We start from the raw sequence: 17,248 nt of genomic DNA, 5'->3' as shown, positions 1-17,248 counted from the left end.
TTTCTTTTAATAATGGGTGGGAAAAGTCCTGCTTTCTGTTATGTAGGATTTAAAGTCTCTCCCGTGGTCGTGGGGGGGGGTCTGTACAGCATCCCAGTGATGGGGTGGGCACAGTGAGACCCCTGACCCCACAGCTCCAGCCCCAAAATCTCCAGTGCTGTCCCCAGGCACTGACCTCGAGTGTGGAACAGCTCCAGCCCCAGAGTCGGGTGACAAAATCAGCTCCGGGACCTGCAGGTGGGGGACACAGCTCTCCAGACCCGCTCCAAGGACAAACCCCACCATGGGGTGGGCAGCTGCCTCCCTCTGCCTCCGTGAGTCACACCCTGTCCCCAAAATCTGCTCCGGGACCCCCAGCCACCCCCTGGCACCAGGGATGCTCCTGCTGTGCTGCTCCTCATCCCAATCCCGCTCCCAGGACTCCTCCTGCTCCCCTCTGCATCATCAGCCTTTTCCCAGGGACACATCTTCCCAGATTTCCAGGGATGGATTTATCCCTTTTTGTCTTCCACACCCTCCTGCAGGGAGCTGGGGGTGCTCGGGCTGAGGGCTGCTCTCTTCATAGTGATCCACAGCACTTCCCAAACATTAAATTAGCAAAGGAAAGGCTCTGCCCAGCCTATAAACCTGGAGCTGCTTGGAACAAGCTGTTCATAGTCCATGGATGTTTTCCTAACCTGCTCCTGCTTCCTTGCAGGTGTCTGCACAGACTTGGTGACAGCCACGCTGGTGAGTCCCTGCCAGCTCTGCTGGCTCCCACCGTGCCAGGGCTTTCCCAAAATTCCCCCAGTGCTCAGCCACCAGCTCCTTGCTGTCCCCCTGTGCAGTGCATGGCCCTGTCCTTGTCCCATCCCTCACCTCCATGTCCAGCTCCAGGCGTGCAGGGACAGACCCACCCAAGTGTCCCCACTCCTGAGAGTGGCTGTGATGGTTTTTGTCCCCACGAGTAACCCAGGGGCTGCTGCAGCTCCTGGCTGCTCCCCTGGAGTTCCTGCTCCCATTCCCAGCCGGGTCAGATCACATTCCCTGCATCTCAAATCCCTTCTTCCCTTTCCTTACCGGGGTTGAGCATCCTCCGTCCTCTCCGCAGGCTGCCCTGCTTATTGGAGCTGTCCTGTCCAAGGCTGAGCATCCCCAGTAAGTACCAGCCCCGGTGGGGGTCCACGGGGTGAATTTGCATCTATCCCACATCTGCTGCTGTGCCAGGCCGTTGGGATGAGGAGGATTTACAGCCCTGTGCGGCCGGTTCCGTGCAGGGTTGGGCTTCTGCAGAAACACAAACACGCCGAGAATTCTCCTTCCTTCGCCTCTCCTCCTCCCTTCTCCTCTCCTTCCTTCGGGAGCCTCACCCCGGCTGAAACCCAGGCTCTGCTCTTCCCTCCTGCACCCAAATCCCGGGATGTGGGGGGCACCCACCCGGCCATGGGGACGGCAGCACCCTGGCACTGATTTTAGGGCATGACACCCCACGTGTACAGGCTCGGGGTGCTGCTGTGTGACCTGGAGCCGGGCACCATGGCATCGGACCCCAACATCCTGGACAAGCTGAAGCGCTGCCCGGCGCTGACAGGGGCACAGCAGGATGCCCTCAATGCCCTGCTGCTCTCGGGGCACACCGAGCACGGGTGAGGAGCCTTCCTGCTCCTGGAGGGGTGAGGATCCACGGGGATGCTGAGCTGCTCCTTCTGCTGCTGCCACAGGGATCCTTCGAGCTGGGATTTACAAACTCTGCAAGATTTGGGGCCGCTCGTGCTGGCTTTGAACCAGAGCACGCTGAGTTTGGTGGCCGAGGTAAGGTCCCTCCTCGGGGGGAGGTGACCATCAGGCAGGTCAGGTCCAAGCCTGGGGGACCCAGGATCCTGTTCCCTCTGTCCCTAACCCCCTCTGTCCCTGTCCCCTGGGTTCCAGCCCCCTCTGTCCCTGTTCCTCTCAGTCCCAGCACCCTGTGCCCCGCAGGCAGCACGGGAGGATTTCAGGAGCATCGCAGCCACCTCCATCATCCAGGGCCATTCCCAGCGGGACAAATCCCTTCTCCCCCTCGTGGCAGGCACTGCCTCCCGTCCCAGGCTGAAGCGCAGCTCGGACCGTGAGTTTTCCCTTCCCTCCAGCCACTCCAGAGCTCTGCCAGGGGAAAACGCCCTCGCATCTGGGAGCTCCCGGATAAACCAGGCAGAAATCTAGGATTCCCATAAAGTGGGGAAATGGGGGAATGTCCTTGAAGCACGGGGAGGGGGGTTGCTCTTACCTGGGAGCAGGGATGTGGTGGCAGCACCCAGGAAAGGAGCTGGGACAGGGGGACAGTCCCCAGGGCAGGACGCTGCAAGGGCAGAGGATGCTCGAGTAGGGGACATGGAGCAGTCTGAGGTGCCTTGAGCAGGACAAAGCACAAGAGGGCTGCAAAACATCACCAGGTTCTTCAAGAATGACTTTAGGGAATGACAGCAAAGGAGGCACCTCCAGGGATTGGGGGCCGGGGATGGGAGCAGGATCCACAGTGACCTGAGCCACGTTTTTGTGATTCCCTGTCCTTCACCAGGGCTCTTCCAAGGGGCTCTGAGCCCTGTGGCAGGAGCAGGGCTGGGTGGGAAGGGGACACGCGGGACACACACCCTCTGCCTGGCACAATTCCTTACCCTCAGGCTGCCAGTCCGAGCCCATCACCGCCAGCAACATCCCTGACATCCTGACCCTCAGCCTTGACCAGCTGGACCCGTGCCTGAGCAATGATGTGCTAATAGAAAACCTGGAGGCTGTGCTGGAACAGCCAATCACCTCAGAGATTTCCCAGATCCTGAAAAAAAAGGTGGATGAGGTAAGGGGTGCCACAGGGCAGGATCCCCCCAGCAGCCCAGGCATGAGCCGGGATGGACAGGACATGCTCTGGGAACAGGGATGAAGGTGCCCGAGTGGGTCCCTTGTTCCTGCCCTATTTTCCCTTCCTTCACCCTCTTCCCTGCCCCATGGGCTGGGTTTTCCACAGGTTTTTCACTCGGAGATCCCAGAGGAGCAGCTGAGGCGCCTGGGGGAGCTGTCCCACCTGTACACGGAGCAGGAGATCAGCCAGTGGTCGGTGACATCCAGTGACACCCTCTCCGCCCTGCTCAGCGCCTCGGGAAGACAGTGGAATGATTCCCAGGTAAATCCAGCTCAGGGTGGAGGCATTGTGGGTTTTTTGGGGGGGTTGGCAGCACTGCCATCATTACCAGGAGCATCTCCCTTCCCTGCCTGTGTCCCCTGTGTCCCTCAGGTGCTGCAGCTGCTCAGCAGGTACCTGGCCCTGAAGGGCTCCTTGACTGGACCCCTGCTACAGAAAACAGGAGGCAAACTCCTGTGCAAGCTGCAGGAGGAGCAGATCCAGCAGATCCCTGCTGCAGCCATCGGGTGAGCCGATTTTTGGGAATGCCGCTCAGCCCTGAGAGGCTCCGGGGTTGTGGGGAGGTGGCTGGGGGGATGGAAGAACCCCTGCTCTGTCCTGGATCTCCCCATTCCCAGTCAGCACACTGGGATCGCCCTGTCCCAATCCCAGATCCCACCTGAGCCCCAGGACCACGAGCAGGGATATCCCACTCATCCCTCCAGAACAATTTATCTGCAATTTGGGGTGCTGCTGACCTGTACCCCCCTTCCAGGACTGCTGGGTACTTAAATATCTCTACGTGCTCCCAAACCAAGAAGGAACAGCTCTATGGGAAGGCACGGGAGGCCTTTGCCAGCCTGACCAGCTCCCCCAGCTCCTATTACTGCTGGATCCAGCCCTACCTGGGTAGGTTCTTCCTCTCCACCCTCCTTTCTCAGCCACAGGCAGGTCTGGCAGTCTCCAGAACCTATCCAAATCCTCCCCAGAAGTGCTGGAAGGGTTCACACATCTCCAGGTGTCCCCTGCACTCTCTTTAAGGTGGAGCTCCAGCAGAAGATCTGAAGGAGTTGGCTAATGCTGGTGTGGCCATAAACATGGATCTGGACACTTTCCTCGCCCTAAATCCCGAGGAATTGCAGGTACAGTCCTGGGATGTTGCTGTCCCTCTCCCCAGGGAAGGGCAGGGCTGGCTGAGGGCCGTGAGGTCAGACCCCAACCCAATCACCAATTCTCCACTTTCTCACCTTTATAAATTTTCTTTAGGAAGTTTTAGTTGCTCTGCAGCCCTGTTAACAAAGCATTCAGGGCTATGAGGTGAAGGAAGGGGCTGGGGTGTGTTTGTGTGTGTGTGTCTTGCAGAAACTCAGCGTCACCGACGTGAAACATTTGCTGGGGAAAAACCTCCCCGTGCTGAAGAAAGCTGAGCTTGAGCCCTCGGTGATGAGCTGGGTGCAGAAACAATTCCAGCAGGAGCTGGACTGTGTGCTGGGCATCGGCCTGCAGGGAGGGCGGCCAGAGCCCACGGGGACAGCCAGCCCTGCTGGCCACACCACCCCAGCCAGTGTCACCTCTGCGGTCACTGCCACCACCCCTGTGCCCACCACCCCGGCCAGTGTCACCTCTGCGGTCACTGCCACCACCCCTGTGCCCACCACCCCAGCCAGTGTCACCTCTGCGGTCACTGCCACCACCCCTGTGCCCACCACCCCGGCCAGTGTCACCTCTGCGGTCACTGCCACCACCCCTGTGCCCACCACCCCGGCCAGTGTCACCTCTGCGGTCACTGCCACCACCCCTGTGCCCACCACCTCAGCCAGTGTCACCACCCCTGTGCCCACTACCCTGGCCACTGTCACCACCCCGGCCAGTGTCACCTCTACGGTCACTGCCACCAGCCCTGTGCCCACCACCCCAGCCAGTGTCACTTCCATGGCCACTGTGACCACCCCAGCCAGTGTCACCAGCCCTGTGCCCACCATCCCAGCCAGTGTCACCTCTATGGCCACTGTGACCACCCCAGCCACTGTCACCAGCCCTGTGCCCACCATCCCAGCCAGTGTCACCTCCATGGTCACTGTCCCCACCTCTCCTCACCCTGCCACCTCAGCCAATGTCACCCCTGTATCCACCACCCTCCCCACTGTCCCCACCACCTCGGCCAGTGTCACCTCCATCACCCCTGTCTCCACTCCCATTGCCATTAGCAGCCACTCGACCCCTCAGCCGAGCACGGTCCCCCCCAGGACCCCCACCCTGAGCACTGTGAGCCCAACCACCCCTGACACCCCCCCACACAGCGGGGGTCCCCCTGTCCCCCCTGTCCCCACTGCCACCCCCACTGCCCGTCCTGCTGTGACCACTGCACCCCCCTGCCCCACCCAGCAGACAGGCAGAGCCACCTCCCCCACTGTCCCCCTCCTCAGCACCCTCCTGGCCACCAGCAGCCCCAGTGCCACCCCAGTCCCTGCTGTCACCTCCAGGGCCACCACTGGTGCTGGCACTAACCTGGCTGGTACCACCCACAGCACTGTCACCCCTGTCCCAAATCTCACTTCATCTGTCACTGTCACCCCTGTCCCCAATCCCAGCTCTTCTCCCACTGTCACCCCTGTCCCAAATCTCACTTCATCTGTCACTGTCACCCCTGTCCCCAATCCCAGCTCTTCTCCCACTGTCACCCCTGTCCCTCACTCCTCTTCTCCCACTGTCACATCAGTCCCCAGTCCCAGCTCTGTCCCCACTGCCACCCCTGGCCCTCACTCCCCCTCTGCCCCAGCTGCCACCACAACCCCCCACACTCCCACCCCCATTCCCAACTCCACCATCTCCACCCAAAAACCCCTCAGCTCCTCCACGGCCAAGCCCGTGCCCGAGCCGTGCCAGCCCAGCTCCCCTCCAGGATCCCCCAAACCCAAAACAACACCTGGGAGTGTTCCAGAGACCCCACGGCCAACATCCAATGGCTACATCAACCTGCAGCCCGAGCCTGGTGAGCTGGGAATGCCGGGGAATCCCTGGGAATGCCGGGGGGGGGGGGGAGTGAAAGCCCTGGGAATGCTGCTGAGGACAAAGCTGGCTGATCCCCTTTGCTCCTGGCTGGGGGACAGGTGGGGACAGGAGCAGGGACAAGAAAATCCCTCTTTGCGAAGTAGTTCTATTGATTTTATGAATGTGATTATGTGTTGCTGCTGTCCCGTTACCAAGTGGTGTTTTATGCATCCTTATTTGCTGTAAAAGGAAGAATTTTCCCCTAACTTGTGGTCAGAGTGCTAACATGCAAAGCCCCCGAGCACGTGTCATTACAAAACAAATATTTTCTCAAAATAAGAAGAAACATTTTCTTGAAATATTTCAAAAAATATTTTCTTGAAATTTAGAGTGTTAAACTTCTCAAGTGTAAATATTTTTTTTTTCTGAAATACTATTATTTAGATAGTTAAATGTCAGGAATTGGATTTAATCTCATTTGAGCTCAGGTCATATCACAATACTCTGAGAGACAAATTGGAAATCCAGAATCTTGAGAATCTGTTACTAGTTTTGGAAAACAGAGAAGGACACTGCTTTTCCTCGCTTGTAGTTCTGTGTATCAGATGATAACAAACATAGATTAAAACATTTCCGTGGAAAGCTGGAGAATCCCATTGCCTGTGTTCTCCCTGCAGGATCAGGATGCAGGCTCTGCTCCTGCCTGGTGCCCGTGCTGGCAGCCACCACCATGAACGTTCTGCTGCTCTGAGCCCTGCCCCAGCCCCCTGCACTCCCCTGCCTCCACCTCCAGCCCACAGACACAGCACTGGGGAGCTCCCTGCTGAAAGCAGAAACCCAGGAAAGGGAAGAGAATTCCTCCACATTCGATGCCAGCACAGGATTTGGTTCTTTTTTTTTGAGGCCGGGCAATGATGGAGGACAGATTTTTGCAGCCCATAGAAGCCCCACAGGTCCTTACTAGTGATTTACTCCCTGTAGTACAAGCAGCAGTGATGCTGACTGCTCTGCCAAGGCAAGAACACGGGACCCAGCTCTTCCAGGGATTTCCTGTCCATTCCATCCCACTTGGATCTGTTAAACAGTGGGAAAACTCAGAGATTTGAGTCACACCGCAGCTGAGAGATCCTAAAAAATCATATTTAACTTTTTCTCATTACTTGCTTTTTGATCAAGGTTTGTTCAAACCACACACACACGCTCTCATGGGATGATTAGCTGGGGATAATTTATCTTGATTACTGTTCAGTGCTATACAATAAAACATCAATCATCTGTTTTTTCCTAATCCAACATGTTTAGTGCTTTTTGGGGAAGCTTTTCCATCATAAATCCAAAATCTGCAGTGAAGGACTGACCTGCTCGCTCTCTACAAAGCTCAGACAATGAAGATTTATGAGATATAAAATATATAAATCCCTTTTCCCCTGCCAGACTCTCCTCCTGGAGGAAAGGGGATGGCAGGAGCTGGATACGAGTTTCACTGAGGAGGATTTTTTGGACAGATATTTCCAATGAGTGGGACAAAAATACGGAAAGCCTTGTACAAAATTCCTTTCCCTCTACATGAGGAAGCTGAGAGCAGTCTCAGCTCCTAAATGTTGAGCAGCCAAACCCAAGGAACAGGAACAGGCAGCTCCTGGGATTCTGAGCACAGAATCTGGGGGGATTCCTGCAGACAGGAAGGTGAGGGCAGCCTCAAGGAAGAGCAGACACTCATCAGTTTGCTTCTGGCATTTTTACTCACTTCCAGGATTTATTTACAAGCAGCTGGAAAACTTCACTCCCAACCTGAGGTCTTGGCAGTGTCACGAGATGTGTCATTTCTAACCTGCAGAACTCACCCTTTAACCCAGCAGTGAGATGGGGTTTAGCAGTGGTTTGGGCCTGAGCTGGGCTCAGGCTGTCCCAAAGGCAAAGATCCTGCTCCAAACAGTCTGGAATCTTCCTTTCAGACACTACTGATGATTTTTTCCCCAAGTGATTTGAAAGCCAAAATTATATAAAAGTGAGTCCTGGGTTGATCCCAGCTGCCTGGAGCTCTGGGCACTCCTCATGGCTCACTCTGAGCCAGGTCTCAGAGCAGGTCACAGCCTGGTCCCCCTTGGTTCCCTGTGGATCAAGACAAGCTGGACACCATGAGGAAGCTGAGGAGCAGGGCAGGCAGGAGGTGCAGTGCCATGGCCACGGTCCCCAGGGGGGCTGAGGACGGTGCTGGAGGACAAAGAGGGGATTGGAACAAAGAAATCAGTGCCTGAACCTCATTTCAACTCTGGCTATATTACAGTACTTCGAGAGACAAATTGGAAACCCAAAATCTTGAGAATTTTGATGTTTCCGGCATGGGGAAAGTATCCCTCTATGCCCCCTCCAGGGATTCTTTTGCCTGCCCAGCCATGGTGTCCTGGTTTTCGATGCAGGATGTGACCAGGGTGTTTATTTATCAAAAGCTGTTAAAAACCAGCTGGGGCAGTGATCCTTATCTCTGTGGGGGATATCTGCTGTTAATGGGCCAGATGTTAAACCATACCGGTGCAGTGTTCTTTATCTCTCCCACGACCCATCCTCCCTCCAGGAGATATCTCCTGTTAATGACCATTGAGTCCCACTGCAGGAATGATAAAATTCCATCATCCCATTGGGAGATGCTCCACCCAGGGGGAGGAGCCAAGCATTTCCTACCTAGATAAAATATGTGATTTAGAACACACCAGCAGTGTTTTTCCCACTGGATTCCAGAGGAAAACCAAACCCTTCTACAGGAGCACTGCTCCAACAGAACCACATCTGTCCCTGCAGGAGGATGAAGCCACCATTTAATGGGACTGTACCAACACCCTGACTGAATGACAGGGTGCCAGGTTGGATTCTGACTCTTTCAGTGTTTTGTTGTTTTGTTTTACTGGCTTTGGGGTTTTTTTTTTGAATTTTATTTTTAATTTTCCTAGTAAAGAACTCTTATTCCTATTCCTGTATCTTTGCCTGAGAGCTCCTTAATTTCAAAATTATAACAATTTGGAAGGAGGGCGTTTGCATTTTCCATTTCCAGAGAGGTTCCTGCCTTCCTTAGCAGACACCTGTCTTTCAAAATGAGACACATGGCAAACACCAAGCTGAGTTTGGGGGGTTGGAATTGGAGGATCTTCAAACTTCCTTCAACCCAAACCACTCTGATTTTGCCTCCAAGCCCAAATCCCCGAGGAGGAAGGCCTGGAATTGTTCACTCCGTGGGGATATTCAGCAAGGATGGATGCTCCCAGTGGGATTTCTCACACTGCACCCAGAATTTTCCCTACACTCTTAGAAGAGCTTTAACCCTTGCTGAAACCCCGAAATAAACCATTAAACCCCAACCATCAGGGGCCCAAAACTACCTGGGAATTTGGGGGTGACGAGGTTGATGTAACCCTCCTGTGTGCCGCCCGTGAGCCCCACGTGGAGTTTGTCTAGCTCTGACTGCTTCTGCAGCAGGATCCAGTCCCGGACTGGAGCCCAGTTCTGCCACTGGGCCAGCTCAGGGAGGTTCATCCCTAGCAGCCCCTGGACCTCACGGGGTGTCAGGAGCTAGGGGAAAAAAAAAAAAAAAAAAATCACAGAGCAATTAAAAAAAGCTTTTATCATCTTCAACCTGGTCAATTTTTCCATGTTCTGAGTGTTTCCCTGGGATTCTCTGCACAGCACAGGAAAAATCCCAGAGCCGGCGTTGGATTTGACAGAATCACTCCTGATTTCCATCAGTGGACAGCACAACCAAAGCCAAACACTCAGCAAAATACAAGGAATTAAAGAATTCCAATGTCCAGCTCACCATCAGAGAGTCTCTTCTCAAAGCCACAAACGTGGTCACATTCATGTTCACGTTGTCCTTGCTGAGAGCCTTGAGATCCACAGCAGGAGCTCCCCCTGCCACCAAAACAAGGAGAATATCAAAGGATGGGAGGCCCCAAAGGAGCTGAGCTGGGTCTCTGCACAAAATGAGGATTTCTCCAAAATCCATTAGGCTGGGGCTGATAACACAGCCAAGTGCAAAATATGTGGGTGCTCCTCCTTTTTATTATTGGGAGCTATTTTGTTGGGCATATAAAAATACCAGACAGTGGAAAGAAGGGTGAAAAGAATTTGGGAAAATTCTTGGCTTAACAAGGGAAAAAAAAAAATAAAATCAATTTTGTGACATGGGAAAGGGCTGTGAGATAAATCCTGAGTTTGATTTTTGCTGTGATGGTCTGGGAACAGATTTGGGTGACTTAAAGCAGGCACAGAATCCTTCAATAATATTTGATGCCGTTTGTTGTTGGAAAGACAAAATTTGAAGAACTTGACTTTGAAAATTCCCAAATCTTAGACGGATTGTGATACTCAGTTTTTGGCTAAGAGTTCTCTTTCCCCTCAACACTCTGGTTTTTTTACATACCCAGGTAAGGTGAAATCAGCTCATAGTAAGCAGGTAAACGGTGCTGGTCAGAGAAAGCTTTTTTGGCTTTCTGGTACAAGATGTTCTTTGCCTCCTGTGAACAGGCTGAAGGATTCAGAGATGCCAGTCTGCAGAAAAATAAAGATTTAGGGTGAAAAAAGCTTTTATCATCTTCAACCTGTTCAATTTTGCCGCACTCTGAGCGTTTTTCTGAGATTTTCTGCACAGCACAGGTGATCTTTAATTCCCAGTTCTATGGAGGAAAAACAACGGCCCAGTTTTCTGCTGAGAATTTGTCCTTCAAGTGATGATGGCTCTGATGATGCCCAATCAATTTGTGTTTTTGCCAAGTGGTAATTAATTAATTAACTTCATTTACCAATCCTTTAGAGGAATTCAATCTGGAAACGCTTAAAATCCATGAGGGTGTGGCACTTGAGGACGTGTTTTAGTGGTGGCCACGGTGCTGGGCGATGATCTCAGGGGCCTTTTCCAATCTTAACAACTCTGTAACTCCATGAAAATTAATTTAATTAACCCTTCTGCACACAAAAGCAGGCACAGAGTCAGATTTGCAAATCAAGAGATTCAGATTGGAAATCGGAGCCCTGCCTGGCAGGATGGGCACCAGCAGGTTTGAAACCCCAGAACAGAGCAGGTTCTAAGGTGCTTCCTAAATTCCCTTTCCCTGAGAGCAAAAAAAAAAAAGGAAAGTTCTTTTGGAAGAAAACAAATTGGGAGTTTTGAACTCTCTGTGCTGTCAGGCACTGACCCCCAAGAAAGTACAGCTTTTGAGCTGAGGCCTTGGAGAAGGCTTCCAAAATTGAGTGGTAGAATTACGATCACGGGTGTGCAGCTGGAATAGAAGTGTGTAATATCACAGGGTGAAAAATTTAAAATTTAGGGGTTTGGAATATAGCAATATATAGAGAGTAAAATGGAGGTTTTAGGGTGGAGATTTTTCTTCTTCACCTTCTCTTCACGGGTCTATGGGGTACTTCTGTAATTGGATAGAAAATTCTGCATTGCGGGCCACGGGTGGTTGGTTATTGGGTTAAAAGTAAAAATAATTTAGGCGTTAGTTCTTAATTGGACCATTTAAAAGACCTTGTAGAGGGGGAGGTACATCTCCGTTTTTATCTTATTACCTAGAAGTTCTATAGAACTCACCGCAACATAGATAAGAGCTAATAAATATCTGAAATTCCATCTCCTGCATATTCGACCCCAAAGAACAAGAAGATTTAAAAAGCTATTTAAATTTGTGACTCACCCGAGGCTGGAGGGGTCGATGGCTTCCAGATCAGTGGCATTCAGCAGGCACACGTATCTCGTGCCAATGGCATTCAGGGCCGTGGCATTCAGGGCATTGCCCAGCCCCAAGTAGCGAATAATTGCAGCCGAGGCCTGGAAACACAATTAATTAGATGAGTTTAATTGAATCAGAAGGCGTGGTTTCACCCCCATTAATTACAAAAAATAAAATGGAGCCATGTCAAAGCTGTTCGTGTTGCTATGAATTTTGTGTTCGAGATGGAAATGAGATGTTTGGGGGTTTTAACCTGTAGAATAGTTGATTTTTTTTTCTTGTACGTAGTTGATTTTTATATGGTATTAGAAGGCAGTGTGCTTGAATATAATAACAATAATAACTAACAATAATAAAGTATTATAATATATTATATATATATTACAATATATTAATAATAATCCAGTGCAACTTAGTTCCTTGGTTGGTAAGGGCAATATTTAATAAACATTAAATATTTATATGTTTAATTAACTTTTTCTAAGATACATTTATATTTTCAATGGATTTTTATGGGATAGACTTATTTTTTATAGGTGTGAACTTTTTTTTTTTTTACAGGAATAGACCGTTGAGCTGATTTTTATTCTTACGATTTTTTAAATGGCAGTTTAATAGCTTAGCTTAATCAGAATGGAAAAAGCCTGATTTTATAATGCCTTTCATTCATTAACTTTTACTTAAATGCAATATATTCATTGGGTCACACAAAATCATGGCACCAAAGATGCTTCAACCATCTCAGAACCCCCTCAGTCAATCCCAAACCAGCCCCCAAAACCAGAAAAAAAAAAAAAAAAAGCCCAGACCCTACCAGGGAATCCGGGGGGTTACTCTTCAGGAAGGCAGCCAATGTGTCAGCTGAGCTCATGTTCCAGGTGGAAATCTCCTCTGGGGTGATGAGGGATAGGAGATCACCCAGGTTGGAGAGCAGATTTTCGGGATAACCATTGGGATACCTCTGTGGGGACACCGGGGTTATGGGTGCAGAGCGGGGCAGTGGGTTGGGGGAAAGATGAAGTGATGATTTTAGTGCTGTCTTCAAGTCTCTAATAGGGATTGGAGGGAGGATGGAGCCACGTTCCTCTCAGAGGTGCCCAGTGAAAGGCTGAGGGCCAACAGCCCAGGAAAACTCTGATTAGACATGGAAATAAGAGATAAATATCTCCCCAGTAAAGGTGGTCAAAACCTGGGAGAGGAGCTGAGAGACAGTGGAGTCACATCCTTGGAGATCCTAAATTCCCCTGGACAAGACCCTGAGCCATCCCATCAGTGGAAATTGGAGTCACATCCCTGGAGATCCTAAATTCCCCAGCACAATGTCCTGAGTGATTCCATCAGTGGAAATCTGACATCCCTGGAGATCCTAAATTCCCCAGCACAATGTCCTGAGTGATTCCATCAGTGGAAATCTGACATCCCTGGAGATCCTAAATTCCCCAGCACAAGACCATGAACGATTCCATCAGTGGAAATCTGACATCCTTGGAGATCCTAAATTCCCCAGCACAATGTCCTGAGCGATCCCATCAGGGGAAATTGGACATTTTTGGGCTGGAGTTACCTCGTCCAGGTATTCCTTCAGCACGGCCAGCTGTGGGATGTTGAAGGGGTAGGTGAAGATCTGGGAGAAGTGACCTTCCAGGGAGACGTTGCGGAGGCAGGCGTGCAGCTGTTCGGGGGTGTAGAAGGTGGGCATCAGGTTATCATCCAGAACTGCCTCTGTTATCTTCAAATCAGCTGGGCAACCTGCTGAAGCCACAGCAAACTCGAGGTTAAACTAAACCCTTTCGCTCCGAGCTTGGAATCCCAGAATCATTTTGGTTGGAAAAACCCCCGGGGTTGACCTGTGCCCGATCCCCAGTTTGTCACCAAACCTCCCTGGGAGCCCCTGCCAAGGCTTGAGGAGCTGCAGGGTGAGCTGGAATTCCCACTGGGAATTGTGGGAGCAGAAAGGAGGGGTGTGGGACTCCAGATGGCTCTTTAAATGCTGTTTATTTTATCCAGAAGATGCAGCAATGGCTCTTTAAATGCTGTTTATTTTATGCAGAACATGCAGCGATTCACTGGTCATGGGTGACAAAAGCCTGGCCTAAAGCTGTAGGCTGGTCTGAAACCCACTCTAGTTCTGGTTACAGTGCATTATATACTTTTCTTTGTTAAAAAACCTAATACCTAACAACCAATCAATAATTTTACTATTACCTATATCCTGTCCTAACTACTTACATCACCATATTCATGTTACAATTTTCCAATCACTAAAAGTTAGTGTGTTACAGTTTAAGCTAGAAGTTGTTTTTCAGTTCCCTTGAAGTGGAGAATTCTGAGACCTTTTTTCCTACTTGCAACACTGGCCTGCAAAAATCTTTTTGCTTAGTAAAACCATCTGTTTGAGGTGGATTTATCCTTTGCTCTGAGCCATAAAAACCCCTTCCAACCCACATACTAACGTACCCTTTTTGCCATCTTACTTATCCATCAAGACTGGCGCAGCAATTCTTCTCTTCCATATCAAAACTTGCTATAATTTCTATTCCTTCCTCAGGTTCTACATTCAGAGATCTTTCTGCTGTACACGCACACACACATCTGTGAGAGCTTCCTGTGAAAACCCATCCATCCCCACAGGGAATGTCCCTGCATCAGGGGAGCTCCCTACCGTCCTCTCGCTTGTGCCTGTGGGGCAGGAGCTCCCCGATGATGGTGGCCAGCTCCTCCCTGGACACGGGGGAATCCCAGGAAAAGTTCCTCAGCCAGGTGGTTAAAGCTTTCTGCAAGGAAAAGGGAACATCAGGGGAGTTTGGGAATCCTGGATGTGCCCCCAGCACAACCCCTGCTCCTCACACGCCAGGCTCTGAGCCTGGAGATGCTGCACCAAAAGCAATTCCTTAAATGTTTGAATTCTCCCTTTGTTCCCCAGCCCATCAATGCCTGGACTTCCTCACAGAGTTATTCCTGCTGTGCCCACAGTGACAGGAAGGGGCTGGCACGGACCTGGATTTGCAGTTCCAACCTGTCAGCTCTCATGCCTTAAATTTTAGCTTTCGTATTTTCCACATTCTGTCCTGCATTAGGATATAACTCTGAACTCCATACGAAGGGTCAGCGAGTTCTCCTCACAGCTCGGTCACACAAACCAATCCTTCTCCAGCCACTTTTACAGCTCCAGCCCCCAAAAAGTGCAAACAGCAGAGAACTGAGGAGAGAATCTGGGAGGATGGGACTGCAGAGCCTGGAGCTGGGATTGGACAATGAACCCCAAGATGGAAATGGACCAAAACTTACAAAAGTGTGAAAACTCATGACCAGTCACCCATCTTGGTGTAGCCTCAACCAGGCTCTTGCACTGCCCAAGGTGAATCCTTGGAGGGCTTTTTTAATAAATTCCTGCTTTATTCCTTTATCTCTGCCCAGCCTCTCAGAGCTCCATGAACCCCTCATTTCTCAAAGCCATCATCCCTGTGGCTCCAGGCTGCTTTCCAAAGGAGGAACTGCTGCAAACAGGCTGGCTCCACAACCCCCAGCAGGTTCCAGCCCCATTCCCAAAGCCCCCAGCCCTGTGGGAAGAGCCCACCTTGGGAATTTCCTGCAGGATGCTGTGGTCCAGCACGGGGATCAGCCCGCTGAGCTCGCTCAGGGTGAAGGCTGACCACGCTGCAGGAGGCCTGCAGACAAATATAAGCAAAACCTTATTAAAAAAATACCTTGTAAAACACAATTTTAACCTTATTGTTCTATCTAAGCTGGCCTATTAAATTCCCGTAAGAATGATTTAAAAAAATAAATCAATTTATACAACAATCGATTCTTGCGAGAAAAGTTTGCACCCACAGAAATAAGAAGCCTATCCCATAAAAATCCATACAGAAAAATAAATCATTAAACCTCTTCCTTTCTAGACAAACACGCACATGAACCATTACCAACCAGTCAACTGAGTTTCAATATTTTACTAACCTATTAGACTCAAACACAGTACCTTCTAATATCACATAAAATGAGCTGTATACAATAAAAATTCAGCTACTCCACACAAAAAACAAGTGTCTCATTTATCTCATTTCCACCTCTAACACAAAGCTACAATAAAAATGAACAGGAATCAGCTCTCAAGGAAGAAAAAAAAACTGAAAAAACCACACTTTTAAATCCCCCAGGATTATATCCTTATGACATGTGACATTAAGAAAACAAAGTGTTTCAACACTAAAACACCTCCATCACTTCCTGGTGCACAAAACTTCATTGCAGCAGAGCAGGAGAAAAAACAGCCTTGAACAAATACATTCCATTCTTAGGGCTCTTTCTGGAACCCAAAGAATTTCTGTTGCTCTCTGTGGCCCAATTCAGTGCCAACATCTTGGGACAACTGATACAGGAAGTCAAAAAATATTTTGCTTCCTTCTGGGTTAGAATTGGGGATTTATGAAACACGTCTCACTGCACAGGTAGATACAGAATGTTTCCTGGAAATCTGTCCCTGACAAAAGCTCGAGCTCACCTGTGATCACCAAGCCAGGCAGAGAAATGTGAATAATGAGAAACAGAGCAGAGGGAAAGCTTTTCTAGCAAGCCACAGAGACAACACAAGTGACCACTTATTTCTCAGGAGAATTTCACCCAGGCCTTTCAGCTGAAACAATTTCATCTAAACAACACAAAGGACCCGACCAAAAGCACAAAAGCAATTAAGTTTTTCTGGGTTTTTGATCAAGCTGCTTGGCTGGAGTTCACACAGGCCACGGGTTTAATCAAGGGAACGCTCCAGGAGAAAACCCCATACCCAAAGGTGGTGTTGCCACTGCTCAGGATGTCCCTGATGGCCTCTTCTTGCTCGGGCAGGAAAGATCCACAGCGGCTCAAATCCTTGAGCAAGCTGCCCCCAGAAGTCCTGATGTACTCCCCACCCAGGTCACACAGCAGCCAGCCCAGAATCTCAGCGTGCTCCTCATTTATTTGTGTGCCAGGAACTTTCTGGAATAAAGGTAGAGGTATTAAATGGGATGGAGCATCCCTGGATCCTAAGCCCTGCAGCATACCCAAAAAAAAAAAAAAAAAAAAAAAAAATCCTGCAGCATTCCCCCCCCCCAAAAAAAAAAATCCTGCAGCATCCCCCCCACAAAAAAAAAAAAAAAATCCTGCAGCATCCAAAAAAAAAGAAAATCCTGCAGCATTCCCCCCCAAAAAATCCTGCAGCATCCCCCCCCAAAAAAGAAAATCCTGCAGCATTCCCCCCCAAAAAAGAAAATCCTGCAGCATTCCCCCCCAAAAAAGAAAATCCTGCAGCATCCCTCCCCAAAAAATCCTGCAGCATCCCAAAAGAAAAAAAAATCCTGCAGCATCCCAAAAGAAAAAAAAATCCTGCAGCATCCCAAAAGAAAAAAAAATCCTGCAGCATCCCAAAAGAAAAAAAAAATCCTGCAGCATCCCTCCCCAAAAAAAATCCTTCAGCGTCTCAAAAAAAAAAAAAAAAAACCCATGCAGCATCCCAAAAAAATTCCTGTAATGTCCCAAAAAAAAAATCATGCAATGTCTTCCCCCCCCCAAAAAAAAACCTGCAGCGTCCCCCCAAAAAATCCTGCAATGTGCCCCCAAAAAAACTATGCAGCGTCTCTCAAAAAAAACCCATGCAGTGTCCCTCCCCAAAAAAAAAAAATTTCAACGTCCCAGAAAAACC

At 50.0% G+C, this 17,248-nt stretch overlaps 2 protein-coding genes across 2 annotated transcripts in view; one reads left to right on the top strand and one right to left on the bottom strand.

Moving 5' to 3' along the window:
• The first annotated feature begins 1,458 nt into the window (after positions 1–1,458).
• On the top strand, positions 1,459–6,596 carry LOC134050652 (mesothelin-like protein). Its single transcript, XM_062503860.1, has 13 exons — positions 1,459–1,625; positions 1,701–1,791; positions 1,957–2,086; positions 2,640–2,812; positions 2,981–3,136; positions 3,248–3,381; positions 3,630–3,763; positions 3,896–3,996; positions 4,217–4,380; positions 4,993–5,119; positions 5,240–5,369; positions 5,634–5,846; positions 6,523–6,596. Exons 1-13 carry the CDS (start codon positions 1,459–1,461, stop codon positions 6,594–6,596), a joined length of 1,794 nt encoding a protein of 597 aa, XP_062359844.1.
• A 1,368-nt stretch (positions 6,597–7,964) lies between these two features.
• MSLN (mesothelin) overlaps positions 7,965–17,248 on the bottom strand; it is a 27,646-nt gene continuing 18,362 nt past the window's right edge. The window contains exons 19-28 of the mRNA XM_062503859.1: positions 16,355–16,545; positions 15,146–15,236; positions 14,231–14,342; positions 13,133–13,317; positions 12,383–12,529; positions 11,533–11,666; positions 10,260–10,387; positions 9,654–9,748; positions 9,220–9,409; positions 7,965–8,059 (exon numbers count right to left, since the gene is read on the bottom strand). Coding sequence (XP_062359843.1) covers positions 7,965–8,059; positions 9,220–9,409; positions 9,654–9,748; positions 10,260–10,387; positions 11,533–11,666; positions 12,383–12,529; positions 13,133–13,317; positions 14,231–14,342; positions 15,146–15,236; positions 16,355–16,545 — 1,368 coding nt within the window. The remainder of the gene's footprint in view (positions 8,060–9,219; positions 9,410–9,653; positions 9,749–10,259; positions 10,388–11,532; positions 11,667–12,382; positions 12,530–13,132; positions 13,318–14,230; positions 14,343–15,145; positions 15,237–16,354; positions 16,546–17,248) is intronic.

The sequence above is a fragment of the Cinclus cinclus genome, chromosome 16 (genome assembly GCF_963662255.1).
Source record: "Cinclus cinclus chromosome 16, bCinCin1.1, whole genome shotgun sequence".
NCBI classification, from domain to species: Eukaryota; Metazoa; Chordata; class Aves; order Passeriformes; family Cinclidae; genus Cinclus; species Cinclus cinclus.
Note: the sequence above shows the minus strand (reverse complement) of the source record. Positions and strands in the feature narration are given on the sequence as shown.

Coding starts and splice junctions, on each gene's coding strand:
- LOC134050652 (XM_062503860.1), top strand. CDS start 1,459: ATGACACCCCACGTGTACAGGCTCGGGGTGCTGCTGTGTGACCTGGAG. Junction 3,137..3,247: donor GACAGTGGAATGATTCCCAG/GTAAATCCAGCT, acceptor TGTGTCCCTCAG/GTGCTGCAGCTGCTCAGCAG. Junction 4,381..4,992: donor GGAGGGCGGCCAGAGCCCAC/GGGGACAGCCAG, acceptor ATCCACCACCCT/CCCCACTGTCCCCACCACCT.